Consider the following 15,049-nt stretch of genomic DNA (forward strand, 5'->3'; position numbering starts at 1 on the left):
GGAAGCAAGCATCAGCATCAGTCTCCTCCACCTCCAACAACCAAAGCTAATTGTAAGGCTTTTTCCCCTAATAATAATGTGAAATTAACAGCTGTACAGAAAGACTCATGTGAAGCCATAATTACAGAGGAGGAACTCACTCAGATACTCAACAAGGTCTGATTTCATCATTACTGAAACAGGAACGAAGTGGTAAATAAAGATTTAGTCCATTTTTAAAAATCTAGCAAAATGCATAGCTGGAAAATAGAATGAAAAAGGTATTGTTGGATATTATTCAGCCTAATCAGGTGTTTTACATGGACGATACATTGGAGATAACATAAGACACTGGAAACAAGAGAACACTATGAAGCATCTGGGAAACCAGGCATTGTATTCATAGCTGACTTTGAAAAGGCTTTTGATAAAGTACAACTGGAATTTATATATAAATGCCTGGAATATTTTAATATTTTAATCAATACAGTTGATTAAAGTTATGTTGAGTAACCCTAGTTGTAAAATAGTAAATAACAACCAAAATAATAAACTACAACCAAATGATGATAACTATTTTTAAGCAATAAGGCCAGAGAAGGTGTGGTATATGGCCAATATACCATAGCAAAGGGCTGTTCTTCGGCACGAGTGCCTGGGCAGAGCCCTTAGCCGTGGTGTGTTGGCCATATACCACAAACCCCCAAGGTGCCGTATTGCTATTATAAACTGGTTACCAAAGTAATTCGAGCAGTAAAAATAAATGTTATGTCATACCAATGGTATACGTTCTGATATACCACAGCTGTCAGCCAATCAGCACTCAGGGCCTCGAACCATCCCAGTTTATAATGCGTGTTGGATCACACAAAAAATAAAACTTTTACATTACCGTGTACTTTACCAACAAAATGATCTGATGGTAAAGTGGACGTACTCGGTATTCATATCCCTAAAGAAATAAAGGACATCGCTACAATACATTTTTATAGAACGTTAGCAAAAATAGATAAAATCTTGCTACCATGGAAAGGTAAATACCCCCTATTTGTGGAAAAATCACCCTGATGAACTCTTTAGTCATGTCCCAGTTTACCCTGATGAACTCTTTAGTCATGTCCCAGTTTACCCTGATGAACTCTTTATTCATGTCCCAGTTTACCCTGATCATGTCCCAGTTTACCCTGATGAACTCTTTATTCATGTCCCAGTTTACCCTAAGGAACTCTTTAGTCACGTCCCAGTTTACCCTGATGAACTCTTTAGTCACATCCCAGTTTACCCTGATGAACTCTTTAGTCACATCCCAGTTTACCCTGACTAACTCTTTAGTCACATCCCAGTTTACCCTGACTAACTCCTTAGTCACATCCCAGTTTACCCTGACTAACTCCTTCGTTACATCCCAGTTTACCCTGATGAACTCTTTAGTCACATCCCAGTTTACCCTGACTAACTCTTTAGTCACATCCCAGTTTACCCTGACTAACTCCTTAGTTACATCCCAGTTTACCCTGACTAACTCCTTAGTTACATCCCAGTTTACCCTGACTAACTCCTTAGTCACATCCCAGTTTACCCTGATGAACTCTTTAGTCACATCCCAGTTTACCCTGACTAACTCCTTAGTCACATCCCAGTTTACCCTGACTAACTCCTTAGTCACATCCCAGTTTACCCTGACTAACTCCTTAGTCACATCCCAGTTTACCCTGACGAACTCTTTAGTCACATCCCAGTTTACCCTGACTAACTCCTTAGTCACATCCCAGTTTACCCTGATGAACTCTTTAGTCACATCCCAGTTTACCCTGATGAACTCTTTAGTCACATCCCAGTTTACCCTGACTAACTCCTTAGTCACATCCCAGTTTACCCTGATGAACTCTTTAGTCACATCCCAGTTTACCCTGACTAACTCCTTAGTTACATCCCAGTTTACCCTGCCTAACTCCTTAGACACATCCGTTTACCCTGACTAACTCCTTAGTTACATCCCAGTTTACCCTGATGAACTCTTTAGTCACATCCCAGTTTACCCTGACTAACTCCTTAGTTACATCCCAGTTTACCCTGCCTAACTCCTTAGACACATCCGTTTACCCTGACTAACTCCTTAGTTACATCCCAGTTTACCCTGATGAACTCTTTAGTCACATCCCAGTTTACCCTGACTAACTCCTTAGTTACATCCCAGTTTACCCTGACTAACTCCTTAGTTACATCCCAGTTTACCTTGATGAACTCTTTAGTCACATCCCAGTTTACCCTGACTAACTCCTTAGTCACATCCCAGTTTACCCTGATGAACTCTTTAGTCACATCCCAGTTTACCCTGACTAACTCCTTAGTTACATCCCAGTTTACCCTGACTAACTCCTTAGTTACATCCCAGTTTACCCTGACTAACTCCTTAGTCACATCCCAGTTTACCCTGACTAACTCCTTAGACACATCCGTTTACCCTGACTAACTCCTTAGTTACATCCCAGTTTACCCTGATGAACTCTTTAGTCACATCCCAGTTTACCTTGATGAACTCTTTAGTCACATCCTAGTTTACCCTGACTAACTCCTTAGTCACATCCCAGTTTACCCTGATGAACTCTTTAGTCACATCCCAGTTTACCCTGACTAACTCCTTAGTTACATCCCAGTTTACCCTGACTAACTCCTTAGTCACATCCCAGTTTACCCTGACTAACTCCTTAGTTACATCCCAGTTTACCCTGATGAACTCTTTAATCACATCCTAGTTTACCCTGATGAACTCCTTAGTCACATCCCAGTTTACTCTGATGAACTCTTTAGTCACATCCCAGTTTACCCTGACTAACTCCTTAGTCACATCCCAGTTTACCCTGACTAACTCCTTAGTTACATCCCAGATGACCTTTTTCTTCTGGTCCTGCCTACACCTAGCGTCTTGTTTAAAAAAATATATATCAGCAATAAAATATTGTATTTTATTTAGAATGGCAAGACAGACAAAATTTAACTGGCCTATTTAGATAATGAACATGAATTCAGAGGGCAGAAATTATTAAATATTAAACCATTAGACGTCTCACTAAAGGCTTCAGTCATACTTTTATTTATTTATTATTTATTTATTTCCCCGTTATTTAACCATGTAGGCCAGTTGAGAACAAGTTTTCATTTGCAACTGCAACCTAGCCAAGATAAAGCAAAGCAGTGTGACACAAACAACACAGTTACACATGACATAAACAAACGTACAGTCAATAACACAATAGAAAAATCTATATACAGTGTGTGTAAATGTAGTAAGATTAGGGAGGTAAGACAATATATAGGCCACAGTGGCGAAATAATTACAATTTAGCATTAACGACAGACAGACAGACAGACAGACAGACAGACAGACAGACAGACAGACAGACAGACAGACAGACAGACAGACAGACAGACAGACAGACAGACAGACAGACAGACAGACAGACAGACAGACAGACAGACAGACAGACAGACAGACAGACAGACAGACAGACAGACAGACAGACAGACAGACAGACAGACAGACAGACAGACAGACAGACAGACAGACAGACAGACAGACAGACAGACAGACAGACAGACAGACAGACAGACAGACAGACAGACAGACAGACAGACAGACAGACAGACAGACAGACAGACAGACAGACAGACAGACAGACAGACAGACAGACAGACAGACAGACAGACAGACAGACAGACAGACAGACAGACAGACAGACAGACAGACAGACAGACAGACAGACAGACAGACAGACAGACAGACAGACAGACAGACAGACAGACAGACAGACAGACAGACAGACAGACAGACAGACAGACAGACAGACAGACAGACAGACAGACAGACAGACAGACAGACAGACAGACAGACAGACAGACAGACAGACAGACAGACAGACAGACAGACAGACAGACAGACAGACAGACAGACAGACAGACAGACAGACAGACAGACAGACAGACAGACAGACAGACAGACAGACAGACAGACAGACAGACAGACAGACAGACAGACAGACAGACAGACAGACAGACAGACAGACAGACAGACAGACAGACAGACAGACAGACAGACAGACAGATAGATAGATAGATAGATGTGAAGAAGATGATGTGCAGAAGATGATGTGCAAGTAGAAATACTGGGGTGCAAAGGAGCAAAAAAATAAAAAACAATATGGGATGAGGTACTTGGGTGGGATATTTACAGATGGGCTGTGTACAGGTGCTTTGATACAAAGGTTATACTTAAATCTGAACTGGTTCTCTAGCAGATCAGTAAGAATGTCTCACCACATGTTCAAGAATGGCCTTTTTCCCTTTATTCAGACTACAACCTCTCACTTTCGGTTATTTGAAAATGAAATAATCCCCAAAATATCACTGTTTTTCAAACAAACCATAGAAAGTTGGTTACAATTTCATTTTAATCCACCAGAAATGACAGAACAAATATTACAACAAATATTATGCTTAAACTCATATATACTAATTGATTTTAAAAAATGTAAAAACTATATTTTTGGAATAAAAAATAAATAAATTGTATAATCTCTGTAAATTATATCAAAAATAGGACTGGTGGAGTTGCGTCACACATGCAGCTAATAGACATATACATTGATGGAAGCCACAATCTATCTGCAATATTAAAGCTGATCAGCACAGCATTGTCCAATGAGGTTGTGGGTTGAGCCCAAGCATGTGCATGTTTTTGAACAGCTGCAGGGGTTCGAGAGCAATTACACGATAACATTTTGTGCTTTCAGAACTACTGGCTAAAAAATACAACATTTATGGAGAGCCTCTTTAAGTTTTGTTCTGTGGGTCAAATATACACTTTCTTAATTCTATGAATCGATGATCAGGAGGGAAATTGTGAAATCAATGCTACTTTTAAAAAGACGTGCTGCAGTTTGCACTCTTGAAAAGGTATTCTTTCACTAGATTGCATGACAATTAGGTCGCCCTCTAGCTTTCCAAACTAATCCCTTGATCACCTTAGTGACCTGACTAGGAGAAACACCTGGACCAAACTAATGTCATAAAAACAAAAAATGAATAAACGTTGCACCTTTTCTTCCCCTCTCTCTCTCTAATCTCTCCTTTTCCTTCTCCCTCTCTCTGTCTCATCTCTCCTTTTCCTTCTCCCTCTCTCTGTCTCATCTCTCATTTTCCTTCTCCCTCACTCATAATTCTATCAATTGAATTTCTACTAGGCACCCAGTACAACATGCATCTTAAGGACAGCAACGTCAAATACGACAACTTCGGCAACAATGAGAAGAACGCAAGCAACAATGTGACTCCCATGTAGCTGGAGAGAGAGAGAGAGAGAGAGAGAATACAAGAGTTCCATGTTTACTGGCAGATGAATGTACAGAGGTCACACACAAACACAAGCTAGACCCTAACAGTGGCATGATACTCAATAATAATACATGTCATTTAGCAGATGCGTGCATACAATTATACTATTATTTTTTGTAAATGGGTGGCCCCAAGAATCAAACCTACTATACTGGCATTGTAAAAGCCATGCTCTACCAACTGATCTACTGAGGACCACTCTGTAAATCCAGTAAAATGCTGGCAAGTTTACTTTAAAATGCATTTTAAAATGCACACAAATTCATAGCAGTCCGTAACGTCAATGTTAAATATTTGTTCCAATATTATTTGTAGAATTTGTGAATATTATTATATATTACCTGCTTTTATTAACATATTCATGCTTTTGTTGTTGTAATTTGATCATGTGCGAAATATGAGATGTCAGAAAAGATCCAAGGAAAAGTGAAATTATTAAATGCCTAAAGTGCCTGAGATGTTATTGATTGAATTAAATTATGTTGCTGCAAGCATAAAATATTCTTTTTTTTTACACACACACATACACACACACAAACACACACACACACACACGAACGGCATGTATATAAACCCAATCCCTCCAATTGCCTTTCTTCATTCAGCAAGTGCATGCTCGGAGTGACCAAAAACAAAACAAATTACAGAGCCCCTTTGGGGTCATGGTGGAGGGAAAAAAACAGCCAGGCTAATCCGTTCCCTATGTTTTTGTATTAATTTCCCCCCCAAAAATGTATTCGTTCCCTCTGTTTTTATCCTTTCTTCCAATTTTTTTATTCATTCCCTCAGATATTTTATTTGTTCCCTCTGTTTTTTTATAAGCTACTCCTGACCTTGTGGATTTATGTAGCCCATCTTTATGTCATTATCCCATAAAGAATAGTAAGGAAAGCATCCCTATATAGTTCCCATTAAAGGGTCTGTGAGCGCACGGGCAGCCCCATTTTGAGGCAATCGCAATTTTGAAGTAGTCAGTTTTCTTCTACACGTTTCAACATGACTCCAACGGGGTCACCAGAAGGTATCGCCAAGTAAGTCGGAAGTCCCACCCAGTTGACTACAGTGGTTGCTCAATTTTGCTGCGGGACTTAGAGGTCATTTGTGGTTTAGTACGGTACCCTGTGTCACTGCTTCATTGTTCCAGACCACCACAAGGGGGAGTTAGATCACTGATTACGCCTAAGCTGCTAATGTGTCTAACTGACTGTGAATGGGCGACATAAACCTAAATAGAAACTGATAATTGTGCACGACTTCAAAATTTAATTTCAATTAACTGAATGATGGGGATGGAGAAGGTGATTGAATTGCTATTCATTTGTCCTGCTCGCGCACACCCTGAAAAATAGACATTTTTTTATTTCTACTCATCAGTATTACTTACTAAAAACTGTTGTTACACTAAGGTTTTTATTCTAAGAGAAACAAAATTGTTCAATTATATTCCATGATATTCTTAAGATATATGTGTTTAATGAATATAAGCAAGTGATGTCTGCTAAATAATCAAGTTGATGGCACAGTCATATAGCCTCGACACCTCCATAAAGCTGAGTGACTCAGTCATATAGCCTCGACACCTCCATAAAGCTGTGTGACTCAGTCATATAGCCTTGACACCTCCATAAGCTGAGTGACTCAGTCATATAGCCTCGGCACCTCCATAAAGCTGAGTGACTCAGTCATATAGCCTCGACACCTCCATAAAGCTGAGTGACTCAGTCATATAGCCTCGACACCTCCATAAAGCTGAGTGACTCAGTCATATAGCCTCGACACCTCCATAAGCTGAGTGCCTCAGTCATATAGCCTCGACACCTCCATAAAGCTGAGTGACTCAGTCATGTAGCCTCGACACCTCCATAAAGCTGAGTGACTCAGATACTTTGTGCAAGGCAATTGATCAGCATTAAAAAACTTTGTGTATGGGGCTTTCCGAGTGGCGGTCAAAGACACTGCTGATGCTAATTCGATACCTGTGCCAGCCGCGACCGGAAGACCCGTGATGTGATGGTGGGCTTTTGGTTTCTCTCCCTCTAAAAACATAAATAAAGAGTGATAAATGACAAACTGGCTTTATTTACAAATTAGTAAGAATGTCTCACCCCATGTTCAAGAATGGCCTTTTTCTCGCTCACTTTAGGTTAGTTGAAAACTAAATAATCTCCAAAATATATATGTATTTTTTAAAGCAATTATTATTACAATTATTAGTTTATTAATTTAGAACTATATAAAAAAACGTAGATATTCTCACAGAAATATTATTAACCCTGTTTTTCACAAGCGTAGCAGGCTGTGAATTCTGCAAACAAAGTTTCTAGGATGGGCTATTAGCAGAACAATATATATTGGTCATATTGGTCATGGCTCCCGAATGGCGCACAATGGTATTGCCTTGCAGTTCTCCAGCGTTATCCACTGAGATAGCGATGGGCGCGGGGACCCCCAACTCGCCCCACTGGGTAGTACAGGGAAACGCTCCCGCTGTTCTTAGTGCCTGTCTGCACGTTCAACCTAAAACAATGTAACTAATAATGCTGCGAAAAAGTCGAAGGGCAGATATTATTAAATATTTAAGCATTAGACCTCTCACTAAAGGCGACACTCAAAAGTTATACTTAAATCCGAAGAATGACATGAAAGCACACATTTGTAAATCCCAAACTCTAAAAGTAGTTGGAAGGTAGATACAAATTATTTGTGACATTGTGGTTACAATAAAGAATGTAAACAAGATGTGAACAAGATGCTGTGTTTTTATTTACAGTAGTGATGGACAGCTGGAGGCATTTTGAAAACAGGTTTTCAAAAACTTGTTTTTCACAAGTGTACTGTGGTACAGTAGCAGGTGTAGAACTATTAGCAGGACAACATACTCTTTATAGCCTGGCTACTGTAGGTATGAAAATCCCTCAATTTACAATGTATTTGATGTTACATTTCTAACTAAAACAACAGTACAGTGTTTCTTCATCAACATCTTTATGCTTTCGTTAATAAAATAATGAGAAAAAAGTCTACCAGTATTTTTGTAATGTCTCCAGTCCTTGAACATTGTAGAATAATAGTGAAGACATCAAAACTATGAAATAACACATGTAGTAACCAAAAAAGTGTTAAAAAAATCAAAATATATTTTATTTTTGAGATTCTTTAAAGTTGCCACACTTGATGACATCTTTGCACACTCTTGGCATCCTCTCAACCAATGCTTTTGAAGGAGTTCCCACATATGCTGAGCACTAGTTGGCTGCTTTTCCTTCACTATGCAGTCCAACTCAGCCCAAACCATCTCAATCCGGTTGAGGTCAGGTGATTATGGAGACCAGTTCATCTGATGCACCCCTCCATCACTCTCTTTCTGGGAAAATAGCTCTTACACAGTCTGGAGTGTGTTGGGTCATTGTCCTGTTGGGGAAAAAAATGATAGTCCCACTAAGAGTCACCAGATGGGATGGTGTATTTCCGCAGAATGCTGTGGTAGCCATGCTGGTTAGTGTGCCTTGAATTTTAAATAAATCACAGACAGTGTCCCAAGCAAATCACCCCCACACCATCACACCTCCTCTTCCATGCTTCACGGTGGGAACCACACATACGGAGATCATCCGTTCACCTACTCTGCGTCTCACAAAGACACGGCGGTTGGAACCAAAAATCGCACACATTTGGACTCTTCAGACCGAAGGACAGATTTCCAACAGTCTAATGTCCATTGCTCGTGTTTTTGGCCCAAGCAAGTCTCTTCTTGTTGGTGTCCTTTAGTAGTGGTTTCTTTGCAGCAATTCGACCAGGAAGGCCTGATTCACACAGTCTCCTCTGAAAAGTTGATGTTGAGATGTGTCTGTTACTTGAACTCTGTGAAGCATTTATTTGGGCTGCAATTTCTGAGACTCGTAACTCTAATGAACTTATCCTCTGCAGCAGAGGTAACTCTGGGTCTTCCTTTCCTGCGGCGGTCCTCATGAGAGCCAGTTTCATCAAAGCGCTTGATTGTTTTTGCGACTGCACTTGAAAAAACGTTCAAAGTTCTTGAAATTGTCCCACTTAACTGACCTTCATGTCTTAAAGTAATGATAGACTGTCGTTTCTCTTTGCTCATTTGAGCTGTTCTTGCCATGATATGGACTTGGTCTTTTACCAAAAAAGCAATCTTCTGTATACCCCCCTACATTGTCACAACACAACTGATTGGCTCAAATGCATTAAGAAGGGAAGAAATTCCACAAATTAACTTTTAACAAGGCATACCTGTTAATTGAAATGCATTCCAGGTGACTACCTCATGAGGCTGGTTGAGAGAATGACACGTGTGTGCAAAGCTGTCATCAAGGCAAAGGGTAGCTACGTTGAAGAATCTGAAAAATAAAATATATTTTCATTTGTTTAAAACCTGTTTGGGATAGGGGTGATATTTTCACGTCCGGATGAAAAGTGTGCCCTAAGCAAACTGCTTGCTACTTAGGCCCAGAAGCTAGGATATGCATGTATTGATAGATTTGGATAGAAAACTCTCTAAAGATACTAAAACTGTTAAAATTATGTCTGTGAGTATCACAGAACTTATTTGTCAGGCAAAACCCCGGGGACAAACCATCCAGGTTTTTGAGGTGACTGTGTTTTCAATTGGGTTTCTATGGGAATCTAGATTTCTGAAGAATCTAGTTGCAGTTCCTCTGGCTTCCACTAGATGTCAACAGTCTTTAGAAATTGGTTGATGTTTTTCTTTTGAGTAATGAAGAAGTAGCCCTTTCCTTTCTGGGAGTCAAGCCAAGTGGACTGTTTTGTTTGGGGTTTGCGCCCTGGAGCTCGCTCCACATTCATTTTATCCGCTATTGAACACAGTATATTCAGTCTTAAATTTTATCGATTGTTTACATTTTAAAATACTTAAAGTTGGATTAGGAAAGTTGTTTGAAATGTTTGGACCACGTTTACAGGTAACGTTTTTTAGATAATTTGTAGTCATGTTGGGCGAGTTGGAACCAGTGTTTTTCTGAATCAAACGCGCCAAATAAATTTACATTTTGGGGATATAACGACGGAATTTATCGAACATAAGGACACTTTGTGATGTTTATGGGACATTTTGGAGTGCCAACAGAAGAAGATCTTCAAAGGTAAGGCCTGAATTATATGTTATTTCTGAGTTTTGTGTCGTGCCTGGCGGGTTGAAATATGATTTTCATGTGCTTGTTTGATGGGGTGCTGTCCTCAGATAATCGCATGGTTTGCTTTCGCCGTAAAGCCTTTTAGAAATCTGACACAGTGGCTGGATTAACAGGAAGTTCATCTTTAATTTGGTGTATTGCACTTGTGATTTTATGAAAGTTAAATATTTCTAATTATTAAATTTGAATTTCGCACTCTGCATTTTCACCGGATGTTGCCAAAATGTTCCGCTAGCGGAACCCCTAGCCGTAACAGGTTTAGCACTTTTTTGGTTACTACGTGATTCCATATGTGTTATTTCCTAGTTTTGATGTCTTCTTTATTATTCTACGATGTAGAAAATAGTACAAATAAAGAAAAACCCTGGATGAGTAGGTGTGTCCTTTTGACTGGTACTGTATATGATGGTGTGTTTAGACATTATTATATGATTATATGATTTATTCGGTCAAAGTCCACATCCAAGACCAAATGTATTTACTGTGTGTATGACCAACAGTCGTACCATGAACACAACAGAGGCGGGTGAGAGATAAACAGGTAAGTCACTTTTTTGTGTTTAGGAGGTAAATTCTGGCTATTTTCAGATATTTCATCATTATAGATGCTGTTTATTATGAGATGCTAAAATAGATGTCTTAAACAGTACAAAAAGAAAGCTGACAAAAGTGCCAAACCTCAAACCAAACGTTGTAGCTACTCAATGATAATAGTTAATTGTCTTATGAATAACTGTCACAAACTTCCAGAATATACTTTGTTTATGTACTATTTCATACATTTGAGACATTGAATCAAAATGACTGAAAACTATGACATTAAAACCCACCTCAATCAAAACAAAGCAAGTGCACCTACAGTTACAATATTATACCTGAAAAGGTTTTGAATCTAAGAGTTCTGTGAAATGATTGATCACATTGCATGAGGCTGATGTTGATTCAATAGATTTCTTGTAAGTTACAAGGAAACAATTGGAGAATTCCAGTAACGTGTAATCACTGTAAGGCAGTCTGTGGTACTGACCCTTGATCCTATAAACACTGGCAGACAACTTTACTGCATGGCTCAATTGTTCTTGTTCTTGTGAAATTGTACATCTCTCTCTCTCTCCCTCTCTTTGTCTTTATCCCTCTCTCACCCTTACTTCCTCATTTCGCTCTCTCTCTCTCTCTCTTTCTCTCTCTCGGTCCCTATTTCTCTCTTTCTCTCTCCCTCCCTCCTCTCCATAGACCGTAATGCAGCAGCCTAATAACCACAGCAGCCGGTCTCCTAAGGTGAAGAGAAGGACCCTCACCTGATGATGATGATGTCATCTATTGCTGTCTCCCATGACACACTATTCAATATAATGTGCACTACTTTTGACTAGAGCCCACTCTGACAAGACCGGCTTTGTAGTAAACATTAGGATTTGACAGTATAATCAGCCAACTAGTGTGTGGATGTATGCTGTCTTTTCTAACCCTGTCTGTACTCCCACTGATGGTAATACAGGACAAGAGCCTGGAGACTGTGGATGCTACCCACTCAGCAACCTGGAATAAACCACAACTCCTCAACAGCAAGGTGGGTTCGGTTTCCAACCAGTAAACAACTAGCCATACCATCTTTTTTACATATAGGTTTAGAATCTGGGATGTTGGGCAATCCTATAGCAAATGAGGGCACATCATATTACATATATTATGACTGGGCTGGGCACACCCATAAATGTTATTTTTGGTACTTTCCACTATTTTGGATCCATCTGTAATTTGGGTCTTGCCTGTACCACTTCTACAGGGGAGGGACTTTGAGAAATGGGATGCACACCATTCAGAACCATGGAACAAGCCTCGTCTCAACAACACCAAAGTGGGTTCTATGGAAAAAAAAAAACATATCAGGGAGAGTATGATATTGTGTGTTGTGTGTTACTAACCTACCTGGGTGGTGTGTTATATTAACATACCTGGGTGGTGTGTTATATGAACCTACCTGGGTGGTGTGTTATATTAACCTACCTGGTGGTGTGTTATATTAACCTACCTGGTGGTGTGTTATATGAACCTACCTGGTGTGTTACAAACCTACCTGGGTGGTGTGTTATATTAACCTACCTGGTGTGTTATATTAACCTACCTGGGTGGTGTGTTATATGAACCTACCTGGTGTGTTACAAACCTACCTGGGTGGTGTGTTATATTAACCTACCTGGGTGGTGTGTTATGTTAACCTACCTGGGTGGTGTGTTATATTAACCTAACTGGTGTGTTATATCAACCTACCTGGGTTGTGTATTATATTAACCTAACTGGTGTGTTACTAACCTACCTGGGTGGTGTGTTATATTAACCTACCTGGGTGGTGTGTTATGTTAACCTACCTGGGTGGTGTGTTATATTAACCTACCTGGGTGGTGTGTTATATTAACCTACCTGGTGTGTTATATTAACCTACCTGGGTGGTGTGTTATGTTAACCTACCTGGGTGGTGTGTTATATTAACCTAACTGGTGTGTTACTAACCTACCTGGGTGGTGTGTTATATTAACCTACCTGGGTGGTGTGTTATGTTAACCTACCTGGGTGGTGTGTTATATTAACCTACCTGGGTGGTGTGTTATATTAACCTACCTGGTGTGTTATATTAACCTACCTGGGTGGTGTGTTATATTAACCTACCTGGGTGGTGTGTTACAAACCTACCTGGGTAGTGTGTTATATTAACCTACCTGGTGGTGTGTTATATTAACCTACCTGGGTGGTGTGTTATATGAACCTACCTGGTGTGTTATATTAACCTACCTGGTGTGTTATATGAACCTACCTGGTGTGTTATATGAACCTACCTGGTGTGTTATATTAATCTACCTGGGTTGTGTGTTATATTAACCAACCTGGGTGGTGTGTTATATTAACCTACCTGGGTGGTGTGTTATATTAACCTACCTAGTGTGTTATAATAACCTACCTGGTGTGTTATATTAACCTACCTGGTGTGTTATATTAACCTACCTGGTGTGTTATATTAACCTACCTGGTGTGTTATATTAACCTACCTGGGTGGTGTGTTATATTAACCAACCTGGGTTGTGTGTTATATTAACCTACCTGGGTAGTGTGTTATATTAACCTACCTGGTGTGTTATATTAACCTACCTGGGTGGTGTGTTATATGAACCTACCTGGTGTGTTATATTAACCTACCTGGTGTGTTATATGAACCTACCTGGTGTGTTATATGAACCTACCTGGTGTGTTATATTAATCTACCTGGGTTGTGTGTTATATTAACCAACCTGGGTGGTGTGTTATATTAACCTACCTGGGTGGTGTGTTATATTAACCTACCTGGGTGGTGTGTTATATTAACCTACCTGGGTGGTGTGTTATATTAACCTACCTGGTGTGTTATAATAACCTACCTGGGTGGTGTGTTATATTAACCTACCTGGGTGGTGTGTTATATTAACCTACCTGGTGTGTTATATTAACCTACCTGGGTTGTGTGTTATATTAACCTACCTGGTGTGTTATATTAACCAACCTGGTGTGTTATAATAACCTACCTGGGTGGTGTGTTATATTAACCTACCTGGGTGGTGTGTCATATTAACCTACCTGGTGTGTTATATTAACCAACCTGGTGTGTTATATTAACCTACCTGGGTGGTATGTTATATTAATCTACCTGGTGTGTTATATGAACCTACCTGGTGTGTTATATTAACCTACCTGGGTGGTATGTTATATTAACCTACCTGGGTGGTGTGTTATATTAACCTACCTGGGTGGTGTGTTATATTAACCTAACTGGGTGGTGTGTTATATTAACCTACCTGGGTGGTGTGTTATATTAACCTAACTGGGTGGTGTGTTATAATAACCTACCTGGGTGGTGTGTTATAATAACCTACCTGGTGTGTTATAATAACCTACCTGGGTGGTGTGTTATATTAACCTAACTGGGTGGTGTGTTATATTAACCTACCTGGGTGGTGTGTTATATTAACCTACCTGGTGTGTTATATTAACCTACCTGGGTGGTGTGTTATATTAACCTACCTGGTGTGTTATATTAACCTACCTGGTGTGTTATATGAACCTACCTGGGTGGTGTGTTATATGAACCTACCTGGTGTGTTATATGAACCTACCTGGTGTGTTATATTAATCTACCTGGGTTGTGTGTTATATTAACCAACCTGGGTGGTGTGTTATATTAACCTACCTGGGTGGTGTGTTATATTAACCTACCTAGTGTGTTATAATAACCTACCTGGTGTGTTATATTAACCTACCTGGTGTGTTATATTAACCTACCTGGTGTGTTATATTAACCTACCTGGTGTGTTATATTAACCTACCTGGGTGGTGTGTTATATTAACCAACCTGGGTTGTGTGTTATATTAACCTACCTGGGTAGTGTGTTATATTAACCTACCTGGTGTGTTATATTAACCTACCTGGGTGGTGTGTTATATGAACCTACCTGGTGTGTTATATTAACCTACCTGGT

The 15,049-nt window shown here is 39.8% G+C and overlaps 2 protein-coding genes across 3 annotated transcripts in view; both read left to right on the top strand.

Annotated features, from left to right (window-relative positions):
- Positions 1 to 5,869, top strand: part of LOC135511247 (zonadhesin-like) — a 119,431-nt gene extending 113,562 nt beyond the window's left edge. The window contains 1 exon segment of the mRNA XM_064932872.1: positions 5,220 to 5,869. Coding sequence (XP_064788944.1) covers positions 5,220 to 5,317 — 98 coding nt within the window. The 3' untranslated portion in view covers positions 5,318 to 5,869.
- A 5,128-nt stretch (positions 5,870 to 10,997) lies between these two features.
- LOC135510355 (butyrophilin subfamily 3 member A3-like) overlaps positions 10,998 to 15,049 on the top strand; it is an 11,157-nt gene continuing 7,105 nt past the window's right edge. For both annotated transcript variants that reach the window (XM_064931209.1, XM_064931210.1), the window contains exons 1-4: positions 10,998 to 11,085; positions 11,778 to 11,822; positions 12,043 to 12,114; positions 12,331 to 12,402. In XM_064931209.1, the coding sequence (XP_064787281.1) occupies positions 11,784 to 11,822; positions 12,043 to 12,114; positions 12,331 to 12,402 (183 nt within the window). In that variant the 5' untranslated portion in view covers positions 10,998 to 11,085; positions 11,778 to 11,783. The remainder of the gene's footprint in view (positions 11,086 to 11,777; positions 11,823 to 12,042; positions 12,115 to 12,330; positions 12,403 to 15,049) is intronic.

This window comes from Oncorhynchus masou, chromosome 23 (genome assembly GCF_036934945.1).
Source record: "Oncorhynchus masou masou isolate Uvic2021 chromosome 23, UVic_Omas_1.1, whole genome shotgun sequence".
Lineage (NCBI taxonomy): Eukaryota > Metazoa > Chordata > Actinopteri > Salmoniformes > Salmonidae > Oncorhynchus > Oncorhynchus masou.